General features: G+C 39.7%; 2 protein-coding genes across 3 annotated transcripts in view; both read left to right on the forward strand.

Moving 5' to 3' along the window:
• The first annotated feature begins 4,389 nt into the window (after nucleotides 1-4,389).
• LOC144991937 (uncharacterized) lies at nucleotides 4,390-6,746 on the forward strand. The gene is made up of 5 exons (XM_078946202.1): nucleotides 4,390-4,401; nucleotides 4,596-4,882; nucleotides 5,429-5,452; nucleotides 5,540-5,666; nucleotides 5,961-6,746. Exons 2-5 carry the CDS (start codon nucleotides 4,597-4,599, stop codon nucleotides 6,073-6,075), a joined length of 552 nt encoding a protein of 183 aa, XP_078802328.1. The 5' UTR covers nucleotides 4,390-4,401; nucleotide 4,596; the 3' UTR covers nucleotides 6,076-6,746.
• A 4,466-nt stretch (nucleotides 6,747-11,212) lies between these two features.
• The window catches only part of LOC105353982 (uncharacterized), a 64,488-nt gene continuing 51,375 nt past the window's right edge, over nucleotides 11,213-24,325 (forward strand). Inside the window, exons 1-5 of one of the 2 annotated variants that reach the window (XM_011474313.4) lie at nucleotides 11,216-11,694; nucleotides 17,489-17,750; nucleotides 18,623-18,646; nucleotides 21,899-21,993; nucleotides 22,167-23,332. In XM_011474313.4, the coding sequence (XP_011472615.1) occupies nucleotides 11,578-11,694; nucleotides 17,489-17,750; nucleotides 18,623-18,646; nucleotides 21,899-21,993; nucleotides 22,167-22,259 (591 nt within the window). In that variant the 5' untranslated portion in view covers nucleotides 11,216-11,577 and the 3' untranslated portion in view covers nucleotides 22,260-23,332. Of the gene's footprint in view, nucleotides 11,695-17,488; nucleotides 17,751-18,622; nucleotides 18,647-21,898; nucleotides 21,994-22,166; nucleotides 23,333-24,325 lie in introns of those variants that run through there. The other variant, XM_078946206.1, reaches the window with a different exon arrangement.

Here is a 24,325-nt window from a genome sequence, read left to right on the forward strand (position 1 = left end):
ATTAAAGCAATTGCAACAAAGTGCAACTTCCAATGGAATGACTAAAGACTTTGTACCTTGTTTGAAATCTGTTGAATATTGAAATGTTCATATTTCATTTATAAATTAGGCCTATATTCACTGTGGCATTATGGTTTCCCCAAAATGCGCAAAACCACCAACTAAAACAAACAAACAAGAAAAGCGCAGGACTCTCCGACATAATCTAATATTTAAAATACGACACAAACACCTTAAAACACCAATTACACCACAAATAACGAATAGGCCACGTCAGAGCCTGCACACAATCCCTGCAGCTCTCGTGCGCGTTTTCCAGACTCGGCACAAAGTTCTGATGCCCGGTGGCCACACGTAGCTGCACGCGCCCGTGGGGACGGACGCCCGTCCATCAAGGGAAACGCCAGACTCTTTTCCATCTGGCGAGTCTGGGAGACGAGTGAGGAGGCCCGATGGCTCCAAACAAATGCGCCGCATCTGCAAAGTTAAAGCACCACCTAAACAGCTGCAAAAGAGCGGCACAGACAAATAAATGTAAATTAACAGACGCAAGTGATCGGAGGAGGGTAAATATCATTCAGTATTTTAAAGTTCAATTCTTTTGCTGGCAGAGGACAGGATATTTTAGTGTCGGTCCCGTGCACGTTGGGTCTGCTGGGCTAAGCACGGGTGTTTCTTTTTGCCCACGTTTCTTTTCAAACGGCTGTTTTGTTGTTCCACCCAGTTAATTCTTTCTGTTATGTTTGTTTGTTTGTTTGTTTTTTATTTTGTTGCACCATGAGTGCGGGAAGGGGAGAAGGTGATGACTCATGTGTTAATGAATAACTGCGGTGCCGAAAAGAAGATTACGAAGATTTCAGATTCTCTGTCAGCCTCCCACTTTCTGAGACTGTTTGAAGTCGTGCGGTGTCTGGGACACGGACAGCTCTCCAGCGCAGCCAGTTGATTGACAGTTCGGCTTTCGTTTTCCCCGCTACGAGTGACGTGGGTCGTTAAAATATGATACAATTATCGTCTCCGTTTAGCTTCTGTGGTGCTGTAATTCTGCAAAATATACTTTCTTTTTTTTATCAGAAAAGGGCAATGTCAATTATTTAAAATCTCTCGAAAACTTGTATTTGTTCGTTTTTCGTCGCCCAATTATAATCTTTACAGAGTGGCTCATTTCTGAAGAATGTTGTTGAAACATTATCTGCTGATGTGGCAGAGGACCACTTAATTGAGATCCCCTGTGCAAACCAGCTGCTTCATCAGCAGAGGCCTGATAAATAAAAGCCTTCACACGCTGTCAGTTCAGAATCAGCCTGATACCTGCTGCTTCTATGTTGGAAGGTGCAGCCACTGTTTTCCTGTTCTGATGACGTCACTGCGTCGCACGCCCTGTGACTTCCTTGTGCACACTTGAGGAGCGTTGCTGCTGCCGGGATTCCCAGCTTTGCGTGTGCTTCATACGCGGAGCCAGCTGACTGCCGTCCGTCCGCGTTGGAGCAGCGTGACGGAGCCGGGTAATAAAGAACAGTCTGCGGGTCTCTTGGCTTTCCTGGCGCCCGGAAACTTCCAGAGCTTACTGTCGGTTCAGACCTTGTCGGGGTTTATTCCTTTTAGTGCTACACCGTTTCTTAAGATATGCCTAAAATTCACTTAAGCCAACTCAATCGGGTTGCTGAGTGTTTGACTGTGTAAAATGTGCAAAATAAAAAATAAAAATAAAAAAAACGTCTGTAACACGTTACCTTTCTTCTAAAGAGACACGCACTAACACGGGATCTCACTCTCAGCGCGGTGCTGACAGTGATATATTAAATGAGAGCTGTATTTACACTCTTTTATTGTTATGGCTTCAAAACCATTATGGATATAATCCCACAAAATCAAAGTTTTTTTAAACTGGATTTTTAAACGTTCTGACCCGAGGAATGTGGGAAGCAACTGCTGAGGGGGTCTGCAATTTTCAAATATGTTTGAGGGCTGGTTCATTTTAAGCTCCATAAGTTAAAACTAAAACCTTAAATTTGAAAGTTAATTAGTTTCTGGAGAGAATAAAACTGGAGTGACTAGTGCTGCAAAACCTCACTGATGCATACTGGGCAAGGTGAAGACGGGTAATTGCAGATTTGTTAAGACAAGAGAGAGAGTTGTAATTCTCTAAACAAGATGAAATGAAAGCATTGATGACAAGTTCAAGGTCAGATTTTTGCAGCACAATCCTCAGTTTATAAATATATCTAAAAGCATTATTTTACAGCACATGTATTATACTTTACATTATTCACATTATAATCTTTAAATAAATTAAAATTCATTTAAAAAGCCGTTGCCTATGTATAAAATGCGTACATATTTATTTTGAATGCTATTGTTGAGTTTGGCTACTAATTGTGGTAACATGCAGATTGTTCAAATTGACATTAGTCTAATGTTTTATGCTAGATTGGAGCTAAATTATCAACAAGGCTTAGAGTCATATCTCCATTACAATTTCCCTCTTCTGTCTGCCTTCTTGAAAAACATGCCTGTGAGCTTAGCACATTTAGCATCTTCAGTCAAACGTCTTTCTTTTCTTTAACATGTCTTTTACCGCCACACCTATATCAAGTTCCGTTTGTGTCAAAAATCTGTCTATGTCTTTGGTCCATTGTCCATGTCTAATGAACGAGTTCATTGAACATTGATTCGTTCTACCCCTTTCCACTGCCGGCAGACTCTGCCTTTTGGTAATACGAGCTTTGGTGGACTCAACCAAGTGTGAGCTATGCAGGGGGGGGTTTATGTATGCTAATAACTTTCTTGCGTTTCTTAAAGGGACTAGGGACATGTCAATTAAGAGCAAACAGCGCAAGAATTCCTTCATACTCCACCGTTACTATTTTACTTGACATTGACTGACCGACCCACGACTGAAGCTGCCCACCGGGAATCCTGTTGACTCCTGAATGCTCCCTGATTGCCGGTCCGACCCCCCCCCCCTCGCTCCCTGCAGGTCCCTCCCCTCCCCGCACTTCGCCTACCGTATATTGTCAGGTAGAGTGTGAACTCGTGCGTTTCTTGAAAAGCATCATTGAGGTGAGTACACACATAGTTTTCTTTGCTTTTTTAAATATAGTTAATTTTCAGTGAACATTTTAAATAAAGTACTATTGGCTTGATCAAAATCCTTTTGTCGGTAAAGTTTTGATGCGTTCAGGTGTTGTTGCAGAAAAAGCAGTTAAAGCGCGTGTAGTTTTTATATGTTGAAGCAGCGAAAACCTGCAGTTCTCCTTCAGCAGAAACCAGAGAGTTCCGTAAAGGTGTTGATGTGGAGACGTAGGTACTGTTACGGATTAAGCGTAGTTGCCGATGTTATGCCAATGACCGCTTTAGGGGGACAGTAATAACGGAAGTGGCGGATAAATACAACTCAAATACACAATAGATGCACAAGAAAAACACTTTACACAGCCGGTGTCGTGCTGCCCCCTCCCCTTCCCCCACAGTGCTGCATTCTTTTGACTGTTATAATGGTTAGAATCTGAACAATACAAAACTTTTGTAAACTTGTTTAATTTATAATCACACGAAGGCAACATTTCAAAGAGATTACACTTTAAAGCTCGTTCATAACATTTATAAATTACTTTTATCCAACTTTCTTTTTTATTTTTTTAGTCAGTCCAGTGACAGACACTCAGGAGCGCAAAAAGCGGAGCTGCAGGTTTCTTGTGTGTATATATAGGGGCGTCGGGCTACAGAGGGCGCCAAAACCGAAGGACAGCTTTAACAGTGACCCAGTTACCAGAGGTTTTCTCAGTTGTGCTTTTCTACTAAAGAAAACAGAAATAATTTATTTGTGATAGGCAGTAGTTGTGTAGTTTCCTGGGGGGGTGGGGGGGGGCTTCTACTGTAAAGACTTTTGAGGTCCCTGTCGTTTGAAGCTTGTCCATGATCAGCATTTGACGTTTGTTATCATGCACTTGTGGAATAAAGAGTTCAGTTGCGTCTTGTGTCACAGACACTGACTTACAGACTCTGCTTGGGTGAAACATGTGAACAACATGTGTCTGCATTTATTAATTAACCAATGCCAAAGATCTGCAGGAAGATCATCAGACAAAACGATAGTTTATTCCATCAGCTGAAATGTTTTCCTCCACAGCACAAAGATAACCTGAAACTCAACAGATATCCATTATTCATTTTTTAATTCACTGTATTGAACAATCGTTGATTTTCCTTCCTTTTACAGGTGAGCTCATAAAAATCCCTACAGAGAAAACAGAAGATGTGGTGGACGTTGCTTTTCCTGATGGCAGCTTTTCTCTGCTTCTCTACAGTAAACGGCTCGTCTCTCAGGTTTGAATCCAGAATCTTCTTCACTCTCACCTTCAGGTTAACGGCTGTGTTTTTGTGCAGTGTCGGCTACAAGTACGTCACTGACACATTCAGATGAGCTGAAAATTGTTCTTAGCTGAGATTAATGAATGGAGAACATTTCACAGATCCACTTTCAAAACGTTTTAACTTCTTTAGCAGAAAAAGGAGAATTCCCCTTTGTTACTGCATCTAGTTTTCCAAATAAAACTTAACTGATAACATGCTTATTTTTTCTTTGATTGTAGAATGCATCAAAACATCACTTGTTACAACTCATCTGACCCAGCCGCCCTGAATGCCTCGCAGCTGTACGACAAGCCTTCAGACACCGGGTACTTCTGGAATCGAGACGACCAACAGAAACCTCTCCCCCCTTGCTCTGCTATCATAGATGCTTTGTCCAATGGCACATGTGAGGTCTGCAGAGGCGAGCAGGTCTTTGTTGTTTGTCAAGGCCTGTCTGAAAGTGTGGCTATGTGGATGGAGGGTTCATCAAAAGGAATCGAGAAAGGAATCGAGATCTCCACATATGGTGAGCCAATAGCTGGGTGATGAACTCGCCCCTTTTCAGTTTCTCATGTTTGAATGGAATGACTGCAGTTCAGGTATTGCTGAAGCAAAAGTGGTAGTGAGGCTCTCAGAGGTCAGACCATGACCTTGTAAACTGTAAACAAGCTGGGAGGCATTGGTCCCATTTTTAAAGTCTTTGCCATGACCCTAACTGTCAGTCTCAGGGCAGACACTCTTCCACTAGACCACTGAGCAGGAAGTAGAAGAGCAGATTACCCCTCAAAGAAAGAACAGTCAGACAGGAAGTGAACAAACTGAGGCTTCCAACAGAAAAACCTGATGAGACACAAAGAGTCACTTGAACATAAAGTAACAGAAACTTTCTGCTTGGCAGCAAAGATTTGACACTAAAGACCTTTAAGGTATGAAGGCATGAAGCCGTTCTCATGAAGGAATTCTGGTTTAGATACCAGAAGCTGCTCCTCCAAGACAAACCAGCAGTAACTGACATTTTACTGTTTCACATGAAGAACGGGACTCCAACTGTTTGTTTTGTTGTTTTTTGCAGAGTGTGATCAGCTGATCCAGAAAGGTAAACCTCACTGACTCTGATCTGCATTTCTCTCCATTTTTGATGTTTTTGTTAGGATCAACTCTCCCTCTTTTTGTTCACTTTCAGCTGAAACTCCAACTACTGCTCCAACATCTGCTCCAACTTCTGCTCCAACTACTGCTTTGACTGCTGTCTCCATCATCATCATCATTTCTTTAGTAGTTGGCCTGGCAGTTTACCTCAAATACCGCAGGTTAGTAAAATTAGTTGTTTGGATTGATGTTTCGTCTCATTTCATTCAGAAAACGTCTGATCAAGGATCTTCCTCCAGAAAACACAATCAGTATTCACATTCTCTGCTCCGTCTGTGGTCCTTCATCCACTGATGGACTTCTACACTAAACTGAACTGAAGTCTTTTTTTTTTTTTTTTAGAAAAAAGGAAATGTGTCGACCTTTTTTATAGGAGCACAGCTGAAAGACTTAAAAAAATGAAACGGAAAACATCTAAACGTCACTGAAGTCGACTTCACTCTTTGTATTTTTAGGAAAAGACGATCAGAAAACAAACAAGACCCAGAAGCTGCTGCCATGAAACCTCTGAACGGTGGACAGCCTACAGATGTGATGACAGTGGATGAAATCCCAAATGGACGTGGTTGATGACAACTGTTTGTGGGATCTGTTGGGTTTCACACTTAAGGCCCGTACACACCGGGACGAATATTCGCCAGGCGTTATTCGCCAGCGTTTTTCGCCACGTTTTTTGTGTTCACACCCAGGCGATTTTCGCTGACGGTGAGCCGAGCGAACATGCAATTTCATTCCCTGACATTAGATGGCGCTTAATGTAAACAGAAATACTCCTGTACACAAGGTGGCGCTGCGCAACTTTACGCTTCTTAAAGTCGCTTTTCACTCAGAAGAAGATAGCAAGTATTTACGCGCTTGTCAGAATAATACAAAGAAAACATGAATATTTCAAGCATCAGTAGCTCCAACTGGTACTTGGTAAGGGGATATTTAAGAATGTCCGTCATTATTTCTTTGCGGCAGTGTTGACGCTACTTGGCGTCTATCTTCTTCGCTGGTATGTGTGCTCAGCAAGGCAGTTTTGTGTTTGAGCGCCCCCAAGTTGTGTTTTACTGTAACTTCAGAAGCTCCAGACACGTGTGCAAAAGCCCCATTCTCATTGGTCGAATAGATTTCGACGCGACGCGTCGAAAAAAAAAAAACGAACCCGAGGCGGGTTTTTTTTTTGACGCTTTGTCGCGTGGCGTTTTTTCGCGTCGGTGTGCACACTCTCATTGGTGCCCTTTGTTTAGTCACGAGGCGTTAAACTCAGAATTCGTCCCGGTGTGAACAGGCCTTTAGTGACCTGTTTAAAGTATTTGAGTGCCCCCCCCCCCCCCCCCCCCCCCGTTAAATTAAAAAACACCTTTGACTCTTTGTCGTTTTCTACAGCTCAGAAAAAGTTCCTTCTTTATAGTGATGAATTTGTACTCAAAGGGAAAAGAATTTGTTTGGTGGTGAGCAACACATTAGGTCAATCAAAGTCTGAGTGAACACGTCTAAAGATTCACTCCAATCAAAAACATGCTTTGGTGTTTTTAACATGTTCTTGTAGCTTTTTTCTCATGATGGAGGATATAAATAAAGAGAATAAAAGATATGAACTGCATTTGAGTTTTCTTTATTCCTTTCTGATCCTTTGGGTTTAATGAGGGTTTTTATAAACTCACATTTCCAGAGAGTCCTTGTTAAAAAAGTATTTGTGCGTTTTTATTTTTTCATTAAACATTTGAAAACCAGATGTTAAAAAGAGACATTTTCCAATCAAAACCAGCTTTCAGGGAAGAAATAAAGATTTGATTGAATTTCCATTTTTTGGAAAGCGTTAACTACTGCAACCGTGTAATATCTTCTGATGATAATCAGAAAGTACTTCAGCTTTTTCTGTTTTGATTGAAGTCTGGTGCAGTAACTCCAGAGCTGTCTATGTCATCAGCTGTTGTCTCCATCAACTCAAGAAACTCTGCTATGAGGTCTCTTTAACACATCTAATTAATATGCACAGCTGTATAGATTTGTGATGTCGGTGTTTTCATCAATAGGGACCGAAAATGCAATAAATCACTGGATTCCGTCATTTGGCGCCCAAGTCTCCTCAGAGATGTTGTATCTGTAATCCTAATCCTTGACAGACTCATGTCGGCAAAGGTCGACTGCTTTTTGGGGCACAAACCTTTTTCAACAAGTTCACTGTCTGAAAATGGTTTGGATGTTTGCTCCAACTTGTTTGCAATAAGGTAGCTAGGTATGTCTGCTCCATCACTGACGTCACGGCTGCAGTAAATGCAGACGTTCTTTTGTCATTTTAGCTAATAGTTGGTAAATCTTCTCTTTTCTTAACTCCCCCTGCAAATGGTGACACTTTTCTTTATGGTGAGTCTCATAGTGGTGCTGAATGTTGTATTCTTTGAGCATCTGTTGATGACATACCAAACATGCAGGTTTTGCATTCAGCTCTGTGAACAAATAAAACGGTTTTCATTTTTCCTGCATTTTTCCTCCTCAAAGCTCAGCACTCCACTTCAACCTTTTTTTCTTTTTGACAACATTTTGGTCGTTAGTGTGTCACTACTGATCATTTTTATAGCAACATAACAGTGGTGGGGCTCGCAGGGAACCAAACTGTCTCTTACCCAGAAGCACAGCTACTAGGTTTTGCTTTTAGCAAGCAGTTTCACCTGTTTTGCTTTTCTCCCCCTAGTGCCGGAATTGCGCATTTCGGTTATTTCTTTAAAAACCATGACTCGCCACAGGAATGGACTAGAAACGTGCTTTCTTTTTTAAACATAATTATAATTTTTACTCCTCATGTCTGGGGCAGATTGAACCATCTGGGGGGCCATATGTTTGACACCCCTGAGATAGAGGATTATTGGCTATGTTAATGCTTATGTTACTTACCTCATTGGTTAATTTATGTTATGTGCTCATACAGCAGTTTGTTTAGTAAATGTGTTAGATCTGCTGACTGTCAGACTTCGTGGTAACACATTTTATATATTTGTTTTGTTTTCAGACCACACACACATACACATCACCTTACACACACGGGGGAAAGCAACAGGTGCTGTAGTTCATCATACTCCAACGTTGTTCAATAAAAAGAAGAAACTTCAGTCTCTCTCTCCAAGTGCCAGGATTCTCTGACCGGAATCCTAGTCCATAATCTGCCGCCTCAACCAGAAATCTTTCAGCGAGGCTTGACCCCCTCGCACAGTGACCAATCAGATAACAGGTAACACGTTATCCTTTTCCTGCTTGAAAATCCCACTAAATTTAAATGGAGAGGTTAAATGATTTTAAAAAATAAATAAAAAGTTTACAAAGTGGAAAAAATTAGCTGTTTTTTAAATCTACGGGAAAAATAACTTTCTAATTAAAATAAGGATTTCTGGGATTTGTTTTTTATTCAAGAAATTTTTGGGCAAATGTAATAAAATCCGTTTCTAGAAATGATTTGAAAACACAATTCCTAATTTAAAGTGAAATTTCCTACAATGTGGAAAGACTGTACACTTTGCAGCTGTTTTGTTGAATACAGTATTAAAATGTGGTATATTTCATATAATTTTGTTATAACTTAAAAAATCTTCCAGCCTCACTGAGAAAACCAGTCTGCGCGTCTACCAAACCTGCTTGTCCAGCACTTTCCTCTACGGCAGCGAGATGTGGACCACCTACGCGAGGCATGAGAAGACGCTCAACACCTTTCACTTGAGGTGCTTGCGGCGTGTGCTGCAGATCAAGTGGCAGGACAAGGTCCCAAACACAGAGGTGCTGAAACGGGCCAACATGAGCAGCATTCAAGCAGCACTTAGTGAGAGACGTCTGAGGTGACTTGGCCGTGTCATGAGAATGGACGCATCACTAAAGACCTCCTCTATGGCGAGTTAGTTAAAGGCCATAGAAAAAGAGGGCATCCAAAACTGCGATTTAAAGACATCTGCAAGAAGAACATGAGGTGGTGCTCTATTGACCCCCAACAAAGTCAAGCAGATGATCGCCCCATATGGAGACTCGCAGTCAGGCGAGCTACAACAGACACAGAGGCCAAGTGGAAAGAAAATGATGCACAGAAAAGAACCAGCAGGAAGCAGCGGCAACAGCAAGAGCCACCATCCTTCACCTGTACCAGGTGTGGCAGGGACTGCCGTTCCAGAATGGGACTGCTCAGTGCAGGTAGATTCACAAGGAGCATCGTCTCTCAAGACGGACGGCTGCCGACGAGCAAAGATTCTTACATGGTTGTTAATACCAGAGGCTCAGGAATAATGGTGACGATTTCTGTTTTCATCCAACAGAATTTTGAATGGAGAAAGGATCTATGATTTAGATTAATTTAAAAAATACAATTATGCTGCAATATACAAAAGAAACCCCACAATAATCCCCAAATAAGCCTATAATCTTCATTACCAGCAACCAAACACTTTTTAAAATGGACAGAGATGCACCCATGAGGACTGAACGGTGCAACCATAAGTTGTTCAATGATTAAGCTTGAACCAAGGAGGGAAGGTGGCCTCCTCCAAGAGAAACCACAACAGAAAACAGAGAGGAAGTTAAAGAAAAGAGATTAAAAGGGACAGAAACATTTGAAATAGCTCATTTCAAAGAAACAAATCCCACAGAACACACAATTCAGTCAAGAAGAAGAGAATGCGACAGTGACTTCTTCCTTTTACTTCCCCTTACATGTAAGCCCGTTTGAACTTTTGCTTAGGGCAAGTATTTCCATTTCTGATAGTCACAGCCCAAGGTGTAGATTGTTCTTCAAGTCCAAATTCTTTCAGCTCTGTCTACTTCTTTCTCTTTCCATCCAGTGTTCCATGTAGGGCTTCTGACCGTGCTTTCTTTGCTCCTCAGTACATGTTCCATCCATGTCCAGCGTCTTTTGGAGCTTATTGTTGACATGTCTTCTTGATTTCATTAGGACCATAGATCTTTACTGGCAATCTTTTGAGGTCAGAAATTTCTTCATATTCTCCTCAGATTTCTGACAGCTGCTGTAGAGTTTTGGTTTGGTCTTGGTGCTGTGACGATTTCCAAATATTGTTCATGCTGATGAATGTAACCCTTGCTTTGTTAATCCTCTTCTGTATAAAATTCTTACTTCCACCATCTGACATGATGATGCTTCCCAAGTAGGTAAAGCTTTGTGTGAATGGTGCCGACTTGGGCCTGAATAAACCTTCATGCGTGATATATTTTCCAACTCACATTTAAGGCCCCTTGGCACCAAATCAATCTGGTGTGTTTCTTATTCATTTGTGTGTCCCATTGAATTGTTGTAGCACTCTCACTTTTTCTAAGTAACCAACATTTTTAGGTCTTTTTTTTCCACATCTGAAGGCACTTGGGCATCTTTGATTGTATAATCCATTGTAGAACTTTGACCTTTACCTCATAGTTTCTGTGAGGGAAGAAGAAATTATAAATTGCAAAGCATTCTTATAGTGTGTGGAATTATGTGCACACAAGACAACAATTCTCACGAGGCCCACTTGAACTGGCTGTTGGATGAGTCACCGTCGTTTTGGCAGGAAGCCCAGATGTTTGTCAGAATGATGAGCTGAGCCTTTTGGGCACAATTCACCACAATGTAAACAAAGACATGTGCATGAATAAAAAACTGACTGCTGCTTCTCTCCAATCTGTGGTGTAAATTATTGTGAAATTTACAATCAAGAGGAACTATTTTATGTCAGCTGACGGACCGGAACTGTGTTACTGCGCCTGCGTTGTTCCTGCCTGCAGTCGTGTCTGAAGGAGGACGTGTTGTTTTTTTCAGGGTCGAGCATAGTCTGCAGAAGCGTCAGTTTAACCCCCGGAGGAGGAACAACTCTGGACAGAAGATGGCTTTTTGTCGGAGTGCATTTATGATGGAATGTTGGAATCGTTGTTGCGCATTTGGAATTTTACAGATCCAGCTTTCGACGACGAACCTCGACTTCAAAACTGAGAGACACAAACCTGAACCACTGTGGTTGTTTTCTGGATGTTTGGAGTTAATTTGAAGTGTTTTTCAGGTTTTTATGGGGGGGCTGAGAGCTATTTTTAGTTTCGTTGTCCTTCGGATTGACAGGCCTGCTTATGCAACCTACTTCCTCCAGTGACGCCCCGTCCACTTCACACCCCCTTTTTTTCTCCTTTTCCTTCAACGGTGGATCTCAGAAGTGCAGAACGACCATTGACAAAACCATCATTGAGGTGAGTAAAACCCTTTCAAGATTCAAGGTCGGTTTTATAGTCATTTCACACAGTATTTGCATAGAAATACAGGAGAGACGAGATGTAGTTTCTCGCTAGTAACGAGTCGACAGTCAGTGCAAAAGAGCGAGCAACAAATAGCATCAACTAGAAAATAAATAGTAATACAATAAAATTTACTTCTTTGGTTTATTTCATGCAGTTTTTAGCAAATGTTTTTATTAGGTTTGACTGTTAGCTTGATAGAAATTCTCTTCTCAGAGAAAAAACTAGCGGGCTAAAATAAAGGTTTAGCCGGCGTGATGCCTTCAGGTGTTGCAGGGGGAAAAAAGTACAAGTGACATTTTAGTTTAAAGTTCGCGGGACATTTTTCGTTGTTAATCGCTCTGTTGATATCTGCACAGCTTTGATGCTGCTATTTAGTTTCCGTCGTTATTTATCCGTGTATTCACGTCTGATGTGAAGCACAAGAATGTTTGGATAAAAAATCAACTTGTGATCTCATGACACGCACACGGTTCTTTTCTTTTTGGACCAATTTTTAACACAAAATTACCCAAGTTAAATGTCTACTTTTTTGGCATTTTCGGCTTTCTAGTGCTAATATAACAGACTATTTACCTCTTTGTTGTTCAACGTTTAAAAACGGGCAGTCGGGTCTGGACCACTAGACAGTGCTCTGAACCTTTGTCCTTCAATGATTAGTGATCTTCACTGGTGTCCATGGATTGCATGAAATCATCTCCACCTTTGTCATGGTAGGAATAACTAGTTAATGTAAGGGTGGGGTCATCCCGACCTCATACATAGCCCAAGGGAAATAAAGATTTGCATATAACGCTGTTACTTTTTGCAAAGTTGTTGAAGTCCCTCAATGGATTAGTAGCAAAAACTATGCAAATGCGATTCATTTACCAAAAACAAATCTGTCCATGAGAAATATGATTGCACTTTGGGTTTTATCTTTTGGTTGCAAAATATGGGTTTTGGTTATCAGTTTATGCATGTTGATGCGCGGATTTACGGTTTTGATGCTCAAAACGCTCTGCGCTGGTTTGCGGTCCTCAAACGTCTCTGAGCTCCTCATTTACATATTTCGCTCCGCTTTCACACACACTCGCCATTCTGTTCTGATTAACTCAAGTTGAGCAACATTTAGACTTTTTTCCCCTCGATACTTTATTCCGAATTTCTGGCCAAGTGAGTGGACTTTTCTTTTCTCACAGTGGCCTTAAAACTCCGTCTCATAATAAAAACATCACAAATATTTACAATTTTGACTATTGATTAAAAGTAAAGACACATAAATATAGAGGGATATCCACAGAAATGCAATAAGCTTTCAAAACCAGATAAGTTATTTCTTAAAAAAACCTTCTCTATTGTTTTTTTCGGTCTTAGTCAGTAATAAATCAGTAATAAATTTCAGTTTTCTGTTTATTCAGTCTTCTATACCTGCTGTATTCAGATTTACACAGTTAAATGAACACTTTTACAGTTCTTTAACCTCAGTCAGTGGGTCCTTCTGGATGTTAGGACACAGCAGCGCTTCCTCTCACATTGGTTTGAAAGAGGAAGCAGCTGAGTCCGTCAGAACGGCTTGAAGATGATTGTCAGAAAGTCCGGACCTGTACTTGGACTTATTGAAGTTCAAGGTGAAGAAGAGCTTTTCCCACAAGTACCACTATGTGCTCCCAATTTGGAGTCTGTGTAGAAAGTTTTTAAGTTTGCTCTTTAAATCAGCTAAAGGGAGAAACAAAATTCATGAAGCGTTTTTGACCTTTCTATTCTCTGATCGGGGCCGGGGTCAGTTTGAAACAGAGAAAGTGTGACGATCCCAGGGGTGCCTAAATGTAAACAGAAAGCCACACATAACCACATTTTAATAACCAAATTTAATATTAAATAATCTTCACTGGGTTCTTCACAAAAAATTATAATAATCAGCACATATATAAAAATACTCTATGAAATTAGTAAAAAAAAAAAAATAACCCTCTCTGGGTTATTTACATAAAAAGTCAGAAAATATCTAGTAACAGTATTTTAGATTTTAGAAAATCAATTATCACCAAATAACTCTGTGGGTTTTTCACAGAAATAAAGCTTCTTTTGTCCAAGCACAATCTTGGGTAAATGTTCCAGTTCAGTTGTAAGAGCAGAATCTCTTCAATGACTCATAGGAGCATTCTCTTTAGGTTTTTGTGTTTTTTCCTTATAATCCAGTTTTGGAGGTAGACACCACTGTTTATTCTCTCTGATCAACTTCCTGGATTAAATACCCTGCATTCTGGATCAGTGTGTTCCTGACCTTTTAGTCATTTTTCCATTTTAATGGAAAAAAGGTCAAGTTCTCTAACGTTGAGTTTGTGGACCCCTGACTTACAGGCTAAACCGGTTTATTAAAGGCCAAGGTGCAATTCTTCTTTGAGGAAAATCCTGCAGCACACCAGCAACCAAAAGTAAAAAAAAAAAAGGGAAACTCTGTAGTCTGTATTGATCTACAGTCTCTCCATGATCTCGTTTGCATTTTTTTGTAATTGAGGAACAAGGTTGAAGCTCTTTTTCCTAAAAGTTATGATAGTTTTCCATAATAGTTTTCAGCTAAATTTGGTTGAAGTTTTTCCTTCCAGTTTATTAAATAGCAGTTTCATGTAAACCTCACAAAAACCAAATAAAGTGAAAAAAATTTCTAAACTTTAAATCATTGTAAATTTTTTTTATGTTTGCGCAAGAGAGACTGAAAATTTTGAACAAAAATATAATCACAGCATGTTTAATAAATGCATAATATAAAAGTCGCTCCTCAACGTTTGTCCAAAAGTGTGTTTAGAAACCTGACGCTCCCGCCGCGTGTGGGAGGAGCTACCGTCAAAAGTTTTTCTCGCCATCCTAATGAAAGACGCAGAAAGTGCTGGGAGATCCGGTTCATTTATTTAGAAGAGTTCCACCTGAGGTTTTTTGGGCTGTCCATCTCACACAGAACAGTGGTCGCCGCGGCACACTGGTGGAAAAACACTGAGCTACAACATTCATAACAGCAATGTTACAAAAATATTAACTCAACTGAGATGTTTTTTAAGCAATAAACAAACAAAAAATGCTTTCTTTGCTCTACTGGACAACTTCTTCTGGCCGTGGACAGTCCTCCACTCCACAATCAGATCTCTGGAAAACCAAATATGACATGATTAAATCAACATTTGTTAACTGATTGAAGTTGTAAGTTTTCAATTTAAAAATTTTTCTGTCTTGTGTCCGACTCAGTCCACCCTTGAAAATATCGCCACACAATAAAAATGAAGAAATAATTTTGAGTTGATGCTATTTTTAACGTAATGCAACATGTAGGAATGAAAAAGCCTCACAACATCACCATGAAATGTGTCTTTGAATAAGCACACAAAGAGTTAATGTAATTCTAAAGCTAACTTCAGAGATGCTAATGGATAAAACCATAAACTGAAGGTGAATTAAAGAAATGTGTTTTTGTTTAAAGGATACAACAGAGGTTATCAGCGTCAAAATCAGTAGAACACACAAACACTGGAAACAGTTTCCTGTGGTTAACTCCTGCAGAACAAGTCCAGACTAGTTCAGGTGGTGAACATGTCTGGACAATTTAGTTTGAATCAATCTATGCAAAATGAAATATGCTGGCGTTCAATAAAACCATTTTTTGTTTGAAATATTTTCAAAAATAACTTTGAGAGATTTCAAGAAAAACCTGTTTCAGAAGTAAATTCCCTTCAGTAGATAGTGTGACATGAACAAAACCCATTAAAGACTGATAACATTGTGGTTTGACTTTTTGTAAGAGTTCCTCTTTTTGTTTTTGTTTTCAAAACCTCTAAGGCACTTGAAATTAAACCTGTTTTAATTTATGAAAAAAAAGAATGGATCCCCTGTGTTAACAGTGTTAAGGCTGGGTTTAAAAAAACAATCAATGTCAAATTGATCTTTACTTAAAAAGTCAATATCTATTATCAGATCAATAAATCAATTTTCCTTTAAAGTCATTTTAATGTTTTTGAGGCAAAAGTTCTTTCTATTAGTTTTTAAAGTAAAAAAAATGATTTGATGGTAGGGGTGGGATTATCTAAGTTTGTTTTTTCCCACTCCTTTTCAAGCAATAAATCAAGCTCTACTTATACTTTATTTAATGATCACTGTATTTAATTAAGCAAATATGATTTAAGTGACTTTTTAGTTTTGTTTTATTTTCTGTCTTTTTAATCAATGCATTTAATCATTTCTGTAATGAGTTTGATAAAGATGTGTAAATTCTTTTTTGCTTTGACTACAATGCTTGAAATAAATAAATCAAATCAATTTTAAATAATAAAAGCTCCACTTTTGTAGAGTTATATCAGTAGTTATGAGAAAATGTTTCATCATTACCAAAACAAATGAACATAAATGTGTATCTTTTATAAGCAAAAAAAATACTATTCCAGATTCAAATGAATTTACAGGAAACATTTTCTTACAAGAACTTGATAGTGTAAATATACTTAAAAAATGTTGGTTTTATTTTTACAGGTGCACAAATTTGAATGGAATATTAACATCATGGTAGAACTGCAAAACCATATTGAAAGGAATAAAACTCCACAAAATCCATAATAAACTCCAAAGAGTACTATCATTTATCAGTTAAATTGAAGTACTGCTTTCTGCTCTGCATGATGGACGCTGGTATATTTGGTTGTTTGGCCTCTATAGTGGGATATATTGAGGAAATGTTTCTCCTTTTTTCTTTTCACACGCAATATTAAATGAACAGGACCTAAGTTAACTTTCTTGTTGGAGTTAAAGGCTTCATGTTTCAAGTCAAACTTAAGGCTACTGTCAAATCCAAGAAGAAGGTCCTTCTAACATTCAGCTCTGCAGCATTTACAGCAGTTAATCTAGACTCATTCTGTGGACAGGAAGTTGAGAAATTTGATGAGTCACCCTTTCTCTGCCCGAGAATTTTAGTTGTTTTATGATAGCAGAAAGACACCAGATGCTAAGCTGCTTGAAAGAAACTTTAAAGGGTAGATTAGGAGAACAAACCAGACAGTAATTACAAGTACAGCCAAAAAACTGTCACTTTGTCAGAATGTGGGTGTAATGAGGCAATAATTACACACTTTGTGTTTGACAGCTGTGTGCACCTAGAAATCATGACAGTGATCTTGATTTGATTTATTGATTTATTTCAAGCATTGTAGTCAAAGCAATAAAGAATTTACACATATTTATCAAACTCACTACAGTAAGATGAAATGCATAGATTAAAAAGACAGAAAACAAAACAAAACAAAAAGTCACTTAAATCACATTTTCTTAGTTAAATACAGTGATCATTAACTAAAGTATAAGTAGAGCTTGATTTATTGCTTGAAAAGGAGTGGGAAGAAGCAAGTTTAGATAATCCCATCCCTACTGAGTTCATTCATTTGATAGTTTTACAGTTTTTGAAATCCGGTTCTGATCTTCACATTCAATTCAAGGATTTCAGGCCTCTGAGCTGATAAACAGTCACTAAAGTGACTCAAGAATCAGATGAGGAAAAAAGAAAACAGGGGATCATAGAAGAAACAGTAAACAGCAAATAAAGTAAAACATTAACAACAATTAACTCTTTAAATAATGCGTTTCTGTGGAGTCTTGGCAGTCTGATTCTGTTGAATTTTAATGAACGTTGTCATATTGTTCTCCCTAGTATAAAGCTTCATTCATACAGTAGAAGTGTGAGTGTTCAGCCACACCTGAAGATCCTTTGTGCTCACGGCTGCTCTGTCCACAGATGGACGTTTCCTGTTTCACCTCTGCTGACTCTGCAGCTAGAAACGCCACCAGGCTGTATAATGGAGACGTGGACACAGGAGACTTCTGGTTCAGAGATGACCTGAGTGCTCCTCTCCCCGCCTGCTCCCCTTTTTCCTTTGCCACCTCCCCGTGCACGGTCTGCGTGGACCAGCTAGTCCATGCTGTGTGCCGCAACCTGTCTGCAGGGGTGAGGATGGTGATGGAGGGGGTGGGAGTCAACGTCCCCATCAGTGAGGACGGTAAGAACCTGTCATTCTTCCCTGAAGATCAGTCCATCTGTTTGTCAGCAGTTTCAGAAAGAGCAGAGACGTTTTTCTGTCAAAAGCGGTTAGAAACTCATGTTAGTCACGTTAGTTAGTCACAAAAATGTTTCTTTGTCAAAAGTGATTTGTAGTTCCTGGCTTGAACCTGGCCTGAGGTAAGTTTCCTGCACACTTCCAGGTCGTGACATGTTTGGTTGGAGAAATCAAAAAAACATTCTTACAAAAATAACCCATCATGATGAACCCCCCCCCCCTCCCGGCCAGCTAAATGTTTTAGATGTTTTGACTGGAGAGGAAGTGACACTGGAAACACTTATAAAGAGATTCAACTCTTCTGTGACTCATGTTTAAGCAAACAAGAGAGTGATTAGGGCGTTAGCTGCAGGTACTGAAGCTTTAAGTAAGCTTAGCCAGATTCCAGAGAATCAGTTCTGTAAACAGCTGAAGGGAATAGAAAGGATTTTGTAGCTTTAGGTGTTTTGTGTTAGTTTCTGCTTTTGCTGCTGCCTGGATCAAATAGAAACAACATTCTAACCTCAGAGCTGATATTTGTTCAGTTAAATCAATGCCTTTCATATTATTAAAAGCATTAGAAATATCGTTCTTTAAAAAGAAACTTCACTTTCTGTCTTGAAAACTGTTCTCCTTTTTTCCATTTTTATCACTGACTCATCCATCCTCATAGACGGTGACATTTTACTCTATGCTGTGTGTATTCTGACTGTTTATGAACACAGAAGAAAGTTCTGCTGATCTGCAAACAGGAAGCAGTTTTTTCTGGATCAGTCTTGGTTCTGCTGCACTGTGGTTCTGCGTTTGTTTTCATCTGCTTCTGTTCTGTCTTTCAGGTTGTCCACAAATCCCTCCTGTAGGTAAGTGTCCTCCTCTTTTGTGGATTTTGGAAACTGTAATAGTGAAATATCAGAGCCTCACTAAAAAATAAACAAACATAAAGTGTTTTTACATCCTCATTTGTAGACAGAACATTTCCTTAATTATTTGCCCCATAAGTGGCTTCAGAGGCATTAAAGTCAAAATTCAAACATGTCTTTATTTTTCTGTTGAGAAAAATGTAACTGGTTGTTAATTTGGTTTGTGAAAAATACCGCAGCTTTGCTAATAGTGTTATCAGGAAAAAGCGTTTTTAGAATATTTCAAATGAATATTCTAAACCAGAGATGCATCATTCAGATGGATGTGGCTGATTAGAAACTGTAAATTATAAAATAAATTTCACAAATTAGAAAAAAAATCAATAGATTAGTCAAAAACCACAACATTTATTCGTTGAGGTCCTGGTCTGTTTCTCGTTGGTCGTTGATGCGTCTATAAACTGGTGGTTTACAGACCACAGTCACCGCTGCTGGAGATCGTCAGGTGCACCATGGGAAGTGATCCAATTCCTATTATTCTCACAGTGCAGCCACTGCTGCCTTATTGCATCATATCTACTGCTCCTCCTCTTGCCCCCCCCCCCCCCCTTCCCTCCTCTAATGCCCCTTTGCCCTTCCTGCATTAGTGGAGTGCCTAAAGTGACTTCCACTCACCACCATGCAAGGTGGAAGTGAAAACCTGCTTATATCCCTGATTTATGAACGGATTCTTTGGTGACGTGTTGAGATGTTTGGCTGCAGCTCTGTGTGAGACACACATCTGCAAACGCTGGAGAAGAAACGGTCATTTTCTCTTCAGTCTTCACAGGATCCTTTGACTGGATGAAGCAGCCATACAGCTCAGCATCAGTTCTAGGAAATGACACAACGTTACCGTAGCAACAGGGAACCAAGGAAGTTGACAAAATCATTGTTTGGTGCTAAATGTGGCAGATTTCCTTTGGACTCCTCCTTTGACTGCTACCAATGATTTACTCATTCTGGTCATTAAAACGATTTCAAGAACATTTCCCACAACAATAGCTGTGTGAGCAGAACTTTTCAATCTGGACTTTGATAAAAACAAAGACAGAGATTCCTTTGTGTCTGTCTTCCATTCCTGCTGGATATCAGCTTTGTGTTCATCTAAACAGGCCCACGTTCCTCACTAAGTGAGTATAAACAGGTTTAGATACTGTCTGTTGATGCTACGTTAAGCCAAAGTGTGTTAAGTTGGTGTCCATGTGGATAAACACTGACTTAACTCTCCCTCTCAGTGTCAGATCACAGTGAGAGTTTATATTACTCATAGTTACAGTTGTGGTGTAGCAGAGATGAAGAGCTGCAGCCGCTTCAAATGACGATGTGGTTCAATGTTTTGACATAACAGGGAGCAGCTGTACAGTTATCCGCTACATTACCACACATTCCTGTAAGCTGTTTCCTCGCAGGACGTCACCACAGTCTGTGATCTGCTTTCTGCTGAAGTGGTGTCATGCAGCCGTCCACACTCACACCTAAAGCTTTCATATTTTTGTCCTGACGTTCATCAAGACACGCCTTTGAAAAAACGCCAATTTCCCATTCTCTTTGCAGCCATGGACACATGGATGTAGTTCAGGAAAGGTGACGGCAAAGACAAATCTCCATGCAGACTTTGCTGAGTCATTCACAGAGTGTGTGTGTGTGTGTGTGTGTGGGGGGGGGGGGGGGGGGGGGTAACTTGATGTGGACTGTAGGACTGTATTTTTTTGGTTTGAAGTGGGTAACACATGATTGTTGATCCGTGTAGACGTTAGTGGCTGAAGGAGTTGGTTTGTCTGTGAGAACTGCAGCAGGTTTTCTGTCAGAAACCGTTCATGGGTGGACATGTGCAGCCATCATGTAGGTGGTTTCCATCTGCAGGACCTCACAGCAGCAGGTTTTTTCTCCTCCTTTTGATTTGTCGGCAGCTTCTGTCAGGCTCACTCTCTAAAATTAGCTTCACATGAGACATTCCTAAGCACCGCCTTTACTTCCTGTTTGAAGCAAACCAGCATCAGGTCGGTTTACCAGCCGTTCAGTGGAATGACATGTGACCTCAGAATAGTCTGGTCTAGAAGGGGATTCTGTTTTAACTGCTGCTGGTCTCATTGTCCCACTTTTGTGGCCATTTTTAGAAAGACAGGAGTTCCATAATGTGGAAAAGGCTAATTATAAGCTGGATCCTGAAATGCATGAGGCCCTTTCAGAATTCCCTACATTTTAAACCACCAAATGGTTCCAGAGAATGTCTTTTCTGCAGCTCACCAGGTCAAATGCAGAGAACAGATTTCATACTAGGTGCGTGACAGTTAATGGGACTTTAACTGTAGGCTGACAAAAAATGACCAAAGTATTTTAAGTGCATCCAAGGCTTAATTTTGTTGTTATTTAAAATTCAACTTCCCTCCCGAGGCCCTCCAGATGTTTTCCCACTTGCTGTTCAGATCTTCTACAGATCGTAGAGATCTTCTTCTCAGATCGTCACTTATTTCCTCAAACTTTTTCTTTTGCTCTGGGCAAACAGTGCCATCTACTTTCAGCATAGATTCTTTTACAAACTCCTTTCCTGTGGTCTTTTCCAAAGCCACAATGCTGCTGGCTTCTGTCACCGCGTCACTGGATTTAGTCATTTTTGTAAACATTGTCTGCTGTGCAGCATAGCCTCGTTGTAGTCGTTGGAGCTTATTGTTGCCAGTAAATTTGTCGTAGTTTTTCTGAATTGTAACATAGTGAAGATTTAGATTGAATTCTAATTTAGCTGCACAGGACTTTTTCCAGCTCATGAGGTAAAATAAAGTAAGCGTTTGTCCAGTTAGCGTGAAAGCGTCTTTTCTCCTCGTCCAACACGTTTTTTCCCTCAAAGGAACTTCCTCTGGCTCTCTCTCTCTGAATCCCGCTTTTCCTTCCGCTCTGACTCCTGACTCATTTCAGTCCGCGCATGCACAAATATTATGTCACAACTTTGTGATAGTTTAGTTATTCTATTTATATTTACTCCTGTAACTTGGATATTTTTATATGTTTATTGTTTCAAGATTGTAAGCCTTGTAATTCATTATCAACATTTTTTTATGATGGGAGATGATAGAAAAAATGTTTTTTTTTCTGCAACCTGCAGAAAAAAAGTGGTCTGTAGAGGAACTGCAGCATTTGATAATTCCTGGTTTGCATCAAAACGGGGACTGAATGATGGAGTTTTGTTGTTAACTCTGCTTGTTTGTCTTACAGATGATCCCAGATGGAGGATCGGTATCTTGATCTCAATCATCTGCCTCTTCTTCCTCATAGCGGCAGTTTTGTTTCAGTGCTGGAGATCTAAAAAGGTTTGATCTTTTAAAGTCTCATCTTTTACTGTTTAAACAAAATAATTTACCACTGCTCTCATGTTGACCGATGCCCCGTTATGTTTGTCCACTTTAACCCAACAACTTCCTGCTGCAGTTGTTTGTTCATAGGTGCTGCAGGTGAAAACGTCATGTATGTGTTTCTGTTTTAGTGTCGCAGCAGCAAACCTTGTTTCCAGAAACTAATGAAGAGAGGCGGAGCCAGCAATGGTTGCAGTATTGAAGGGGGAACGACGTCACCATAACCTCTGTCTCCCATGGCAACCATGTACCAGTACCTAATGAGCTCAAAGGCCCCTCCCCCACGTAGAATTAGAGTCAACAGAAGAAACTTAAATATTCTGAATTAAAACTGTTAATTGAGGACTAAAAGTAGAAAAAACAAAGGTTAAAAATACAAAACAGCAGCTGTTACAAATGTTCTTTTTCTTTCAGTTGGTTTTAATTAAAAAAAAAATCATTTCTTTCTTTCTTTCTTTTATTCACTTTGAGCTGATCCTGATTTGATCCTTTTTTTTGCAACCAAAGCTAAAAATGCCATTCTAGACCCATTCTGAAATAGTATTTTTGGGGCTTTTATGCTCTTGTTCTATTATTTCTGATAATGGAGGACACATCTAAAGAAAAAAGCATTTTTGAGTATTTCTTTATTCAAATTGTTGTGAATTGGAAGCAGACAAAATAATATCATTGGAAAAAGAGCTTCTTTGTTACATAGAAGCTACAATGGACGGGCCAGGAGTTTCCTGCTCTGCTCCATTCTGATGGATCCACCTGTAGACAAATAGATCCTTGATTTTCCCCATCTAAGTTGGATAACTCCAAATTGCTCCCAATTGTTGTTGCACTGGTAATTTTAGGTTGGGGTTGTGAGGGGCTGTAAGCTAGCGGGACAGAGCGTAAATGGAAAACGGGAAGTGGGGACGGCATTGCTCCACTCCAACAGTATAAAATCCTACAAAGGACACAGGTTTTTAATTTTGGCTAAAAAACAAGACCACTGGGAACGCTTTTATAATAGATGAGAAGATGATCAGAGTGGGACTTTAATGCTAACCTAATGGGTAACTGTAGTTTTTTTCCCTCTAGGGGACACTGAACTTTGAATGTGACCTTGATATGTATTTATAAATGTGAAAAGCTAAAACCAGAATTCTGTTGTTGTAATATCATGAAGACAATTCTGCCTTGTTGGAACGATCCAAACTGGAATAAAACGTCTGTAATGAATCAAACTGAGTTGGATGTTTGTTGGGAATCACCTGAAACGACCTCAGTAAAGAACTGAGGATTTACAAATAAAGAGAATTAAGTTAAAGTTTTTCTTGTTCTGTTTGTTCATGAAATGTTTTCTGTGAGACCAAAACTATTAAAAAACAAAAAATAAATGTGAATATTTCATTGGAAGACTGAGATTTTTCACTGACATGAGATCAAATTGATTTAGATCTCTGGTGAGTGATGGGAGGGAGAAGTTACAAATGTAATCAGTTACTATAATTAGCTGTAGGATTACTAGTCATTCTTAGCAACATTTGACATGTTGAGTAACACAGTTTTCTGTGTGTGTGTGTGTGTATTGTCATACAATGTTGTGACGATGTTTCCAATATCAGATCAGAGAGGACTGTTGAGATCACAACATTAACTATCTGTGCCTAAAGACACAAACAGAATCCAGATCCAGAGCGTATTATTCCTTTTCTACTACGTCACCAAAGATGAGGGGAATATCGTGGAGAGTACAACATTAAACCTTCATTCTCACTTCTGTGGGCTATTCTTAACTCATTTGGTTTGTTTCTGCGTTCCCTGTAACCGTACTACATGGCACTGGATTCTGGTCCTACATGATGAAGAAGCTTTGGGTTTCTTTCCTTTGAAAAGTCGCATCGCATCAACTTTCTGCATAGATGCAGTGAGGCGGCTCCTTCCCGCAGTTTGAGTGACAACAATACAGAAAATGTAGCATCTTATCTGCTTGAAACAAAGAAAAACTTGCATAAAACACAAACAGATATTAATGGAACAATTGAACACTTCTTTAGCCTGATAAAAATCTCAAAAGAGACTGAAATCGGTCTACGAGTGGAGGACTTATAGAGCAGCATCTCCAGGTCTGGTTGTTCCAATGAATTCTCCACAGAAGCAGGCCGTGAGATTCCTCATGAATCTTCACATAGCTAAAATCAATTCATGTTTGTGTCATACCGCTAATGTCTGGGTGATAAAAACAATCTTCTTTCATGCTTTACTCTGACTGACGGACTCTTGAGGGGATTTCCTTTGGGATTCCCCTCCAGATAAAATC

This window comes from Oryzias latipes, chromosome 4 (genome assembly GCF_053564925.1).
Source record: "Oryzias latipes strain Hd-rR chromosome 4, Olatipes_Hd-rR_3.1".
NCBI lineage: Eukaryota > Metazoa > Chordata > Actinopteri > Beloniformes > Adrianichthyidae > Oryzias > Oryzias latipes.

What these genes read in the sequence shown, in the direction of transcription:
- LOC144991937 (XM_078946202.1), top strand. Translation starts at nt 4,597, where the DNA reads ATGCATCAAAACATCACTTGTTACAACTCATCTGACCCAGCCGCCCTG. An exon ending in AATCGAGATCTCCACATATG is followed by an intron (nt 4,883 to 5,428) that starts GTGAGCCAATAG and finishes TGTTTTTTGCAG; the next exon opens with AGTGTGATCAGCTGATCCAG. An exon ending in TGATCAGCTGATCCAGAAAG is followed by an intron (nt 5,453 to 5,539) that starts GTAAACCTCACT and finishes GTTCACTTTCAG; the next exon opens with CTGAAACTCCAACTACTGCT.